This window comes from Theropithecus gelada, chromosome 1 (genome assembly GCF_003255815.1).
Source record: "Theropithecus gelada isolate Dixy chromosome 1, Tgel_1.0, whole genome shotgun sequence".
Lineage (NCBI taxonomy): Eukaryota > Metazoa > Chordata > Mammalia > Primates > Cercopithecidae > Theropithecus > Theropithecus gelada.
This window is the reverse complement of record NC_037668.1, coordinates 63,148,315-63,161,296: the sequence shown is the minus strand read 5'-3', so window position 1 is coordinate 63,161,296 and position 12,982 is coordinate 63,148,315. Positions and strand designations below refer to the sequence as shown.

The following is a 12,982-nucleotide window of genomic DNA, read 5'->3' as shown; positions in this document are numbered from 1 at the left end:
CTCACCCTCTTAAAAACTTGTCTTCGAAATAGCCTCAAATGTTAGTACTCAGGGCTCTTTATGGAGCACTAGTCTCTGTTTTTATTTCATCTGAAAATGTTTTCATTCTTTGTTTTTAGATGCCAGTGAGAGCAGGTGCCAGCAGGGGAAGACACAATTTGGAGTTGGCCTGAGATCTGGGGGAGAAAATCACCTCTGGCTTCTTGAAGGAACCCCCTCTCTCCAGTCATGTTGGGCTGCCTGCTGCCAGGACTCTGCCTGCCATGTCTTTTGGTGGCTAGAAGGGATGTGCATTCAGGCAGACTGCAGCAGGCCCCAGAGCTGCCGGGCTTTTAGGACACACTCCTCCAATTCCATGCTGGTGTTTTTAAAAAAATTCCACACTGCAGATGATTTGGGCTTTCTACCTGAAGATGATGTAGCACATCTTCTGGGGCTAGGTTGGAACTGGGCATCTTGGAGGCACAGCCCACCCAGAGCTGCACTCAGACCTGCTGTATCTTCCAGTGACCAGCAGAGCTTAATCAGGAAGCTTCAGAAGAGAGGTAGTCCCAGTGAAGTAGTTACACCTATAGTGACACAGCATTCTAAAGTGAATGACTCCAGCGAATTAGGTGGTCCGACTACCAGTGGCTCTGCAGAGGTAAGCATGCTATGAATAAGGAGCAGAGAAATGGTTAAATCTGCTCTTATATTTGGTATACATGAACAATGAAGCTGATGCTTGCGGGCAGTACTCATAGGCTGAGGAGTGTATATATAAAGCTGCTTGGTGTCAGCTTCGTTGGTGCTGCCCAGATGTACGAAGGGTAATTTGATCCTAGAGATGTTCATTCTATGTAGGTCTGACCATTGTTTTGGTAAATGCAGAAAGCTGCTCATTATCTAGTCTAAGCTGGTTCTTGGCTACAGGTAAGTATAGTTGTGTGGCTGTTAGCATCCACCAACCATTCTGCAGTGTTTTCTGCCAGATTGCAAAACAGTTGATTGATGTGGTTACAGTCAAGTTCTCCTCCTCCATCTCTCGCCTGTAAACACATTCTTTATGAGGTAGTATTTATTCCAGTCAGAATTAACCATGCCTGGTACCACAGATGAAGATCTGACCTGCTGGGCTGTGGAGCAGGATGTGGCCATTAGCCAAGAGGTCTCTGAAGTGAATTCTCACCAAGCTGTATATGCCAAGGGAGCTACCACCAGTAGAGTTTATTCTGTTTATTATGTTTCTTCATTGTTGATCTCCTTGAGAAAATGATTAAAAGGAATGACTCATTCTCTGCTCAGTCTTCCTTGATTGCTGTGACTTATTTTCGTATTTGTTTTGTCCTAGTTGTCTCTATCAAGTTGAAGCCAGAGTGGGCTACCACATGCCAGGCACTCTGTGTACTAATTGTTGCACTGTGTCATTTTGTTTAATTTTCATAGCAATATTTCCAAGTAGGTATTATTAGCCCTGTTTACCTGGTGAGAAAACTGAGGCCCAGAGAGGTTAAACAATTTGCCAGTGATCATGCATCATAGCTAGAATTGGAACCCAGATTTAATAATAAGAAAAAAACTTTTTAGTGAAATATTATAGAACAATCCTAGATTTAATATGCCCATAAACGTTTATGGATACCTACTGTCAATGTCAGGTACTTTTCTAAGCCTTAGAGATACAAAGGTGAATAAGAATGGTTCATGCCCTCAGGGAGTTTATAATCTAGTGGAGACGGATACATGAAGATAGGTATTACAGTGGTGTGTAATTATTCCTTTAATATACTTATGTACACAATACAGTAAGAACACAAAGAAGTGATTCACTTGAGCTGGCAAGTGGTGTGTATGTGCAGGTAAGACTTCTTAGAGATTTTTAACATTTCTGGAAGGATGTGTAGGATTGTACTGGGGCGGGGTTAATGATGGTAAAAATCCATTCTGGACAGAGCCACAGTGTCTGTAAAGGCTCAGTCATAGTCATTGTGCATTTACTTGCAAGGTACTATACTAAGCTGGGTACTCAGGATATTACAATAAATAAGATGAATATGATTTCTGCCATAACAAGGCTTATACTCTGGCAAGGAATATTACATTTCTAATAATTAAATAATTATAAGCTTGATGGGTAACGAGAGGGTAAATGCAGAGTGCTGTGAAAGCATCCAACAGGCACCTAAAACAACTAAGGTGTCAGGATAGGCCACTTTAAAGAAGGAAAGTTCAAGCTGAGATTTGAAGTAGGAATTAGGAAAAGAAACAGGGAAAAAGAATATTTCAGGCAGAGGAAATAACAATTTCAAAATGTGTTAGGTGCCCTAGAGTATGGCAAGCTCAAGAAATTGAGAGAGACTGGCCTTGCTGGGCAAACGGAGAAAGAGAGCTGGTGGTGAAAGAGAAGTCTTGAGAGGTATGCAGAACCTTGAGGCCTTATTAAAATAATTGATTTTTATCTGAAGGTCAGTGGGAAGTCATTAGGGAGTTTTAAGTAGGGAATGACATAATTGGATAGTGGCTATGTGGTGAATAGACTGGAAAGGGCGAGAATATACAGTTGACCATTGAACAGTGTGGGGAACGGGATGCCAACCCCTTGTGCAGTTGAAAATTTGCATAAACTTCTGAATCCCCCAGAATGTAGCTACTGAAAGCCTACTGTTGACTGGAAGCCTTACCAACAAGATAAGCAATCGATTAGCACATATTGTGTATGTCATATGCCTTATATACTGTATTCTTAAAGTAAACTAGAGAAAAGAAAATGTTATTAAGAAAATCGGCTGGTTGCGGTGGCTCATGCCTCTAATCCCAGCACTTTGGGGGGCCAAGGCGGGTGGATCACGAGGTCAGGAGATCAAGACCATCCTGGCTAACATGGTGAAACCTCATCTTTACTAAAAATACAAAAAATTAGCTGGGCGTGGTGGCAGGCGCCTGTAGTCCCAGCTACTCGGGAGGCTGAGGCAGGAGAATGGCGTGAACCTGGGAGGTGGAGCTTGCAGTGAGCCGAGATTGCGCCACTGCACTCCAGCCTGGGCAACAGAGTGAGACTCTGTCTCAAAAAAAAGAAAAGAAAAGAAAATCATAGGGGGCCGGCATGGGGTAGGCTGAGGCAGGTGTATCACTTGAGGTCAGGAGTTCAAGACTAGCCTGGCCAACATGGTGAAACCCCGTCTCTACTAAAAACACAAAAATTAGCCAGGCGAGGTGGCACACACCTGTAATCCCAGCTACTTGGGAGGCTGAGGCATGAGAATTGCTTGAACCCAGGCGGTGGAGGTTGCAGTGAGCTGAGATTGCACCACTACACTCCAGACTGGGTGACAGAGCAAGACTCTGTCTCAAAAAAAAAAAAAAAAAGAAAGAAAGAAAAAGAAAATCCCAAGGGAAAATATATTTAGTATTCATTAAGTGGAAGTGGATCATCTTACAGGCATCCTTGTTGTCTTCACGTTGAGTAGGCTGAGGAAGAGGAGTAGTTGGTCTTACTGTCTCGGGTGGCAGATTCACAAGAAAATTCACACATAAGTGGACCTGTGCAGCTCAAGCCTGTATTGTTTAAGGGCCAACTGTATGTGGCCTAGTAAAATAGAAGGCTCTTCAGGCAAGAGAACCATTGTACTAAAAAGAGATTAAAGACAGGAAAAGGGATAAATAACGAATAATCCCTTAGAGCTGTGGTTCTCAAACTTTAGCATGCATCAGACTCACTTGGAGGCCTTGTTAAAAATAAATTGGTCTTTGTTTCTTGCCCTGAGGAGATGGAAATAAAAAAGATTGCTGGGCCCCAACTCCACAGTTTCTGACTCAGTAGGTCTGGAGTGTGTTCTGAGAATTTTCATTTCCAAAACGTTCCTGGAGTGTGCCAATGCTGCTGCCCAGGGACCATGCTTTGAGAACCACTGCCTTATAGGGCAGGAGGGTTAGAATACTGAGCACAGAGTACAATATTAGTCTTAATCAGGATACCTCCTTCGCTGTGACAGAGAGAAAGGATTGGGTAGGACACAGCTAGGGTGGGTTTATATACTGAGTAGAAGGAAATTGTTGTAGTTCTCATCTCATTCCTGTTTATTCTTAAGTGTGATAGATCATTTATGAAGAGTAGAAACAGAGGTAGGTGAGATTGGGGTGAGTGGGTCATAGACAGGAAAATCAGAGGTTTAGGGAGTGGGTAAAGATCTAAAATAGCCATTGTGAAGGATAGAAGATGGCAAACTAGGTAAGGGAAATAGAAAGATTGCTGGGTAGCCTTGAAGATGGAGACCATGCATTTATAACTGTGGTGCTGATCTTTACAGTTGTGTGATTCTCCTCAGTAGCTCTCAGGAGCTCTGTCAAGAAAAGCCTGATAATTTGATTCATTCAAGATAGGAACTTTGCTAGGTAGTTTGTACAGAAGGAAAATGAGGTATGGAAATTGAGGCTGTTGTAAAAAGAGTGGATGAGAGATAGTAGGACAAAGTATAGAAAGAGGCAAGGATAGGAAGGTGCTACAGAAGTAGACAAGTTTTACATTTAGAGGTTACCATGATGGGAAGCACATGTAGGAGGAATGGGTAATTATGAGTGCTGGAAGGATAGGAGGTGGTGGTCAGAGTATGTAATATTTGAATTTAAGATTTTGGAGGTGGAGAAGTTCTGATGGTGGAATCTAGGGTGAGCTGTCGAAGAGGGTTGCTGGGGTAGAGTGGAGAAGAAGCTTATTGGAGGCAAGGAGCTCAAAGAACCAAGCAAGCTCAAAGAACATGTTAAATGAGTTACCCCTGTGGACATTGAGGTAGTCTTTAATGATGATGATGGTGACCATGATGATGATGATGATGATAGCAGCATTAACTGTTGTTTACTGAGTGTTTACTGTATGCCAGGTACCGTTCAGAACCCTTTACATGTATTAACTCTTAATCTATACAACAAATGCTGTGAATTACTATTACTGTTACTTTTTTTTTTTTCTTTTTTTTTTTGAGACGGAGTCTCACTCTGTTGCCAGGCTGGAGTGCAGTGGCGTGATCTCTGCTCACTGCAACCTCTGCCTCCCGGGTTCAAGTGATTTTACTGCCTCAGCCTCCCGAGTAGCTGGTACCACAGGGGCGTGCCAGCACACCCAGCAATTTTTTTTGTATTTTTAGTAGAGATGGGTTTCACCATGTTGGCCAGGATGGTCTCGATCTCCTGACCTCGTGATCCGCCTGCCTCTGCCTCCCAAAGTGCTGGGATTACAGGCATGAGCCACTGCACCCGCCTGTTCCTGTTTTATAAATGAGGAAATTCAGGAAAAAAAAGTTAAGGAACATGACCAAGGCAACACAGCTAGGTATATGGTAGAACCAAGATTTGAATCTAGGCAGTCTGATTCTGTTTGGACTCAGTCCTTTTTTTTTTTTTTTTGAGACGGAGTTTTGCTCTTATTGCCCAGGCTGGAGTGCAATGGCGCGATCTTGGCTCACTGCAACCTCCGCCTCCTGGGTTGAAGCGATTCTTCTGTCTCAGCCTCCTGAGTAGCTGGTACTACAGGCATGTGCCATCACGCCCAGATAATTTTTTGTATTTTTAGTATAGACAGGGTTTTTCCATGTTGGTCAGGCTGGTATTGAACTCCTGACCTCAGGTGATCTGCCTGCCTCGGCTTCACAAAGTGCTGGGATTGCAGGCGTGAGCCACCACACCTGGCCTGTCATCTTAACTTTCTTACTGTTCAGGTAGGACTTGGGATGAGGAGGACTTTTGAAAGCCAGATGTCAAAGTCATTGGTAAAATAGGAAGAGTGACGAGTTAGTTGGGAGATTCTAGCTGCAATGAGAGTTGAAGTGGCAGCAAGATGGCAAAGGAGAAGAGGATTTTACAGGGAGGTAGAAGAATATTGGTTTGCAGAGGACATCGGGAAGGGGCAGCAAAGAAAATAGCTCCAGCATACTATAGGATAATTATGACCAGTGAAATTAGAAATGGACCAGTAAAGTTAGAAATATGGTAGATTTAGATCTGACAGTCTCCTGGAGGATGATGAAAATTCAGACTTGGGTCTTACAGAATTCAGGTGTATGCTGGAAGGAAGATCCTGAGGATGTGTTGGCTATAGAGAGTTCTTTCTTCTAGTTTACCATCAGTGGGCAGTGGCAAGAAGTTGCTGCTAGTGAATAGGATTTCAAGACCTTTGTGGTCTAATATGGAGAGTGGGTAGACATGAGGGAAGGAATGTTGAATTTGAACTATGAACCCCAGGAGTGGGAGTGGGCTTTTGCTGCATGCAGTGTTGCATGGAGGTATTACAAAGTTTGGCATTACATATTGAGAACTGCAAGTATTGCTAAAAAAAAAAAAAAAAAAAAAAATGGGGCAAAGTGAAATCTTCAGATCCAGATAAGTTATATTTGACCTATATCAGGCTTAGGAGCTAGCTTCTTACCCTGAAGGCCATGTATAGCTCTGGAAAGGTGGTAAGATTGCCTTGTGCGTTTAGAATTGCCTTGGCATTTCTTTTCGGAGAGAACTTGGGAGTTCAAACTTCTGCTTAATGCACTAGGGAAGGGAAGAGAAAAGTATGCACTGCAGATCTCATTCTAATTAGGGATGACTGGCTAGCAGCACCAGTTTCTAGTTTGTGCTGTTTTCACTAAGGTAGGTCAAGCAGCTCTGCATTCAAAGTGGAGAGAAATTATATCATAAATTGCTTTTGTCTTGCCTGAAATGCCTGCAGAGCTGCAAAGGCATTTGGATTGTCAGTCTGCATTTTTCACTCTTTTGGAAACATACATATATTGAATCCAAAGGCAGATGTTGTGGACCTTTTGCAATTCCAAAAGTAGAAAGGAATGTCATCAATTTATTCCCCTTTCTCAGCTTAAAGAGGGACAAGCCTGTCCTGCTTAGTGTAGGTATTGCACCCTTTCTGCACCATGAACCTCTGAATTGTTTGCAGGAGGAGCACAGAGGCTTGTTGACTGGGTCCTGGAATGTGTACAGTATAAGCAGTCCAGCCAATTAATTGTGTACATTATAAGAACGTGTACAGTTTAAGCAGTTCTGACAATTAATTGCTGCCAATCCTGCTATGTGGCAGAGAAAAAAGTGCTTTATTTGAGTGCAGGAAATGAAAGTCCACTTAGGTATCCCTACGTGTAAGGTTTGGCTTTGGGAAGACTGACGTGTTCTCTCTAACAGCATCAGCTCCCTGTTTCCAGTCAATAATCACACACGGCATTTTGACCCTTAGCAAGCCAGTGGCTTTCTGTGAAACAAATAAATGACTTAGAGGATAAATGAGCCAACCACCCAGATAGCCGTCTGCTGCCTTCTTTTACTGAGAACTCTTGTGCTGGCTCCATGTAAGGCCTGAGCTTACTTCTTATCAGAAGATAGAGTGTGGGGTGTGGGCAGCGACAGAGGGATAACCTTTCGAAACTGATGACAGAAACCTAAGCAGTGCTGTTTCCCTTCATGTTTTGTTGTTGTTTTGGGTTTGTTTTTCAGGTTTTTTTTTTTTTTTTTTTTTTACTTGTTTGTTTGTTTTTGTTGTGTTAGTTCTTGGACCACAACACCCTTTCCTTATTTTTTTTCCCTTCATGACTACCCATTTTCTCCTCTAATCTCCTAATAGTTCTGATTCTTTAATCTACTTATCTAGCTTTTGCTGTGTACAGTGAGTTTGAAATTGTGTTTATTGGCTACTTTGTAAGCTAATTTATTGTCTTAATTCATTCAGACTGCTGTAACAGAATACCATAAACTGGGTGGTTTATAAACAACAGAAATTTATTTCTCACTGTTGCTTGGAGGCTGGGAAATCCCAACTGAAGGTGCTGGCCGATTTGGTGTCTAGTGAGGGGCCAGTCTGCATAGACACTGCATTCTAGCTATGTTCTCACATGGTGGAAGAGGAAGACAAACTCTCTCTGGTCCGTTTTCGAAGAGCCCTAATCACATTCACAAGGGCTCCAACTTCATGACCTAATTACCTTCCAAAGGCCCTGCCTCCTAATACCATCACTAGGGGGGTTAGCTAGATTTCAACATACGAATTTTGGGAGAACACAAACATTCAGTCTGTAGCACTTACAAAGCAAGAGTTGGTGGGGATTTTGGTGTGGGTCCCTTAACAACTTCTTACTAACTGGCAGAACTTGACCATCTCTTGTTAACACTGCAGGTGTCATCCCTCTCTTTCCCATTTAGTGGATGGTCTTATTTTCTGTAAGGAGACTCTCAGAAGACTAACTTTTAATTAATTTCTATAAAGATAAACCCTGTCATATTCTCCAGTCTCAGCTTTAGTTGCTGAGAATTGGGATGTGGTGTGTCATTAGACCCCACTGGCTTTGCTACTCAGGAAGACATTCCTTTCCATTGGTAGGATTTTTATTAGTGACAGTGGTGGGTTTTTATTTCAATATCATTGTGTCTCAAATCAAAATGTGTTGAAAGCTGAATTTTTATAAATTGTTATTTAATATTAAGTAGATACTAGGATAGCATGTGCCTTACCAAGGAGAACCCCTATATGAATTGTGATTATGTGACCAGGTAAGTGTGAACATCCTGTGTGTGGCCTTACAGATTCCTACTTAAAATGGAATAGATGGTGATGGAGAGTTTTGTTTTGTTATCTTTAATTATGTCATTAATTGCTGGGCCTGGCTTACTTAATTTGGAGAGGGTGGCCTCAGAGTGGAGGCAAGGAGAAAGGAAGAAGGAAGAGGAGAAGAGAATTGGAGAGATGGAGAAAGAGAATATGAATCGAAACCTTTCATCATTATGAATAAGACTTCTTGAAGAAGAAACAGATGTATCCACCTGGGCAGTGATTATATGACATATGGTTTGTTCAGAATTGGTTTAGTTTTTATGATTTCTATCTAGTGCTAGAAAAAATTGCTCAAGGAAATTCCACCCAACCCTTTATTATCCCCTAAACATTTTTAGTATTACTTCATAGTTTCTTTTTTTATTTTATTTTATTTTTTAAAGATGGAGTTTCGCTCTTATTGCCCAGGCTGGAGTGCAGTGGTGCAATCTCGGCTCACTGCAACCTCTGCCTCCTGGGTTCCAGTGATTCTCCTGCCTCAGCCTCCTGAGTAGCTGGGATTACAGGCACCCGCCATCATATCCAGCTAATTTTTTGTATTTTTGTAGAGACAGGGTTTCATCATGTTGGCCAGGCTGGTCTTGAACTCCTGACCGCAGGTGATCCACCCGCCTTGGCCTCCCAAAGTGCTTGGATTACAGGCGTGAGCCACCACGCCCAGCCTACTTCATAGTTTCTCAAATAAAATAATTTGTTCCATGTCTGCTGTTTCTGTTTCCTTAAAAATACAGTACATAATTTTTTTAAAATGATAAACAGGCTTTTTCTTTAAAACAAATTATTTTAATAAATGAAAATCTGTCTGCCTAACTTTAAAATAGTCACACTGTTCTTCTACTTCTGGGAATCTGTCTAAAGCAATAGTTTCTAAATAAAACTTTGCACACAATGGTGAGATGATACTTATTTTATGAAAAAAATGAAAGCAGTCTGTCTAATGAGGGGAAAATGGACATTGTGCAACCGTTATAAATATGCTTTTGGGTGCATGAATGGCTCTTTTGTTACTCCTTTCTCCTTTCCACTCCACCCACATGGAATACTTGTTCTTCTGTGGGTACCATACTTTTAGAAAGCAGCTTTTTTGAAGTATAATTGTCATATCATAAACTGTACATGCTTAAAGTATACAATTTGGTTAGTTTATTTATATCTGTCTCTATAAAACCATCACCATAAAAAGATAATGAATATATGTATCAACTCCAACATTTCTTCTGCCCCTTTGTAATCTGTCCTTCTCACCCCCTCCTGTAGGAAATTGATCTGCTTTTAGTCATTATAGATTGTCTGTAATTTTTAAATAAATTGAATCATATATTACACACATATTTCTTTTTAACAACTTTATTGAGGTATAATTTATATAAGAAAACATTCCTTTTAAGCATATGATTCAGTGGTTTTAGTAAATACTTAGAGTTGTAAATCATTATTACAATCCAGTTTGATAACATTTCTTTTTTTTTTTTCCCTTTTTCCTGCAGTACAGTTGGATAACATTTCTGTCACCCCCAAAACTTCCCTTGTCCCCGTTTATCCAAAAGTTCCTGTGTGTCATCCCTATTCCCACCCCCAGTCCTAGGCATCCATTGATCTGCTGTCTCTATAAATTTGCATTTTCTAGACTTTGCATTAATATGGAATCATGGAATATGTAGTCTTTTGTGTTTAGCTGCTTTTACTTAGCATAATATTTTTATGTCCATTCATGTCATCATATATGCTAGTAGCTGCTTTTTTTGTTTTTATTTTTGAGATGCAGTCTCACTCTGTTGCTCAGGCTGGAGTGCAGTGGCGCTATTTCTGCTATCCACAACCTCGACCTCCAGGGTTCAAGTGATTCTTGTGCCTCAGCCTACCAAGTAGCTGGGACTACAGGCATGCGCCACCATGCCCAGCTAATTTTTGTATTTTTTTAAGTAGAGACGGGTTTTCACCATGTTGGCCAGGCTGGTCTCAAACTCCTGACCTCAGGTGATCTGTCCACCTCGGCCTCCCAAAGTGGTGGGATTACAGACATGAGCCACTGCACCCAGCCTGTAGTAGCTGGCTTTTAAACATTCCTAAGTTGTATTCTATTGTATAGATATAATTTGTTTATCCATTTACCTGTTAATGGATATTGGATTGCTTCCAGATTTTGGTTATTACAGATTAAGACGCTAGGAACATTTGTGTACTTTAATTTCTCCTGGGTAAATATGTGAGAGTGGAACAGCTGGGTTACATTGTATGTTTTATTTTATTTTTTATTTTTTTGAGACAGAGTCTCGCTGTGTCACCTAGGCTGGAGTGCGCTGTCACCATCTCGGGTCACTGCAACTTCTGCTTCCTGATTTAAGAGATTCTTTTACCTCAGTCTCCCAAGTAGCTGGGATTACAGGCACCTGCCACCATCCCCAGCTAATTTTTGTATTTTTAGTAGAGACAGGGTTTCACCATGTTGGCCAGGCTGGTCTCAAACCCCTGACCTCAGTGATCTACCCATTTTGGCCTCCCAAAGTGTTGGGATTACGGGCGTGAGCCACTGCACCCTGCCTATATTGTATGGGTATATTTAACTTTTTATCAAACTGCCCAAGTGTTTTTCAAAGTGATTGTACCATTTTACATTTCTGTGAGTAATGTATCAAATTTCCAGTTGCTCCACATTCTTGCCAGCACTTGGTATGGCAAATCTTTTTAATTTTATACATTGTAATAGGTGTTTAATTGAGTCTCACTGTGGTTTTGGTTTGCATTTTCCTAATGACTAATGATGTTGAATATTTTTTGTGTGCTTATTTGCCATTCATGTTTTTTTGGTAAAGTGTTAATATTTTTCCCCATTTTTAAAAAGTGGCAAAAATTATCTGGGTGTGGTGGTGCACACTTGTAGTCCCAGTTATTCAGGAGGCTGAGGCAGGAGAATTGCTTGAGCCTGGGAGGTTGAAGCTGCAGTAAGCTTTGATCATGCCACTACACTCTAGCCTGGGTGACAGAGTGAGACCCTATCTGAAAAAAAAAAAAAAAAAAAACCAAAAAAAAAAAACTGTGTTGTTTTCTTACATATGTATTTTCTGCATACAAGCTCTTTCTCAGATATGTGATTTGCAAATATTCTCTCCCAGTCTGTAACTTATTTTTTCATTCTCTTAGCAGTGTCTTTCAAAGAGCAGATCTTAATTTTGATGAAGTCTGGTTTATTAATATTTCTTTTATGGATTGTGTTTTTGGTGTTGTAGCTGAGAAAGATTTTCTTCTAAGTTTTCTTCTGAAAGATTCATAATTTTATTTATTTTTTAATTTTTGAGGCGGAGTCTCACCTGGGCTGGAGTGCAGTGACATGATCTTGGCTCACTGCAACCTCCCTCTCCCAGGTTCAAGCGATTCTTCTGCCTTAGCCTTCCAAGTAGCTGAGACTACAGGTGTGCACCACCATGCCTGGATAATTTGTGTATTTTTAGTAGAGATGGGGTTTCACCATGTTGGTCAGGCTGGTCTCAAACTCCTGACCTCAGGTGATCCGCCTGCCTCAGCCTCTCAAAGTGCTGGGATTACAGGCATGAGCCACTGTGCCCAGCTATAAAAGTTTAATAATTTTAGGTTTTACATTTAGGTCTAGGGTTATTTCTTACGTTGTGAGAGCTATGGATAGTTTGTTTTTTTTTTTTTTTTTTTTTTTGGGCATATGAATATCCAGTTGTTTTAGGACATTTTTTCCATCCTTTCTACACTGAATTGCCATTTTACCTTTGTTGAAAATCAATTAAGTACATGTTTATAGGTCTACTTCTCTATACGATTTGGTCTCATTTATCTGTTTGCCTATATTGACATGAGTTCCACACTGTCTTGATAACTATAGCTTTCTTTTTTGAGACAGGGTCTCATTGTGGTTGCTCAGTTGGAGTGCAGTGGTACAGTCTTGGCCCACTGCAGCCTTGACCTTCGTGCTCAGGTGAATCTCCCACTTCAGCCTCCCAAGTAGCTACGACTATAGGCATGACCACCATGCCTGCTAGTTTCTTTGTTTTTGTTTTTGTTTTTCCCTTTATTATTTTAGTGGAGATGGGGTTTCACCATGTTGCCCAGGCTGGTCTCGAACTCCTGGACTCAAGCAATCCACCTACCTCAGCCTCCCAAGCTGCTGGGATTATAGGAGTGAGCCACCACGCCTGGCCTAACTCTAGCTTTGTAATATATGTTTATTTTATTTTTTATTTTTATTTTTATTTATTTATTTTCAGATGGAGTCTTGCACTGTTGCCCTGCTGGACTGCAGTGGCACAATCTTGGCTCACTGCAACCTCCGCCTCCCAGGTTCAAGCAATTCTCTTGCCTCAGCCTCCCGAGTAGCTGGGATTATAGGCGCCCACCACCACGCCCAGCTAATTTTTTGTATTTTTTAGTAGAGACGGAGTTTCA

General features: G+C 41.2%; 1 protein-coding gene across 1 annotated transcript in view; it reads left to right on the top strand.

The window, feature by feature from the left end:
• The window catches only part of KIAA0319L (KIAA0319 like), a 127,863-nt gene that overhangs the window by 53,645 nt on the left and 61,236 nt on the right, over positions 1-12,982 (top strand). Inside the window, exon 3 of the mRNA XM_025386666.1 lies at positions 120-643. Coding sequence (XP_025242451.1) covers positions 120-643 — 524 coding nt within the window. The remainder of the gene's footprint in view (positions 1-119; positions 644-12,982) is intronic.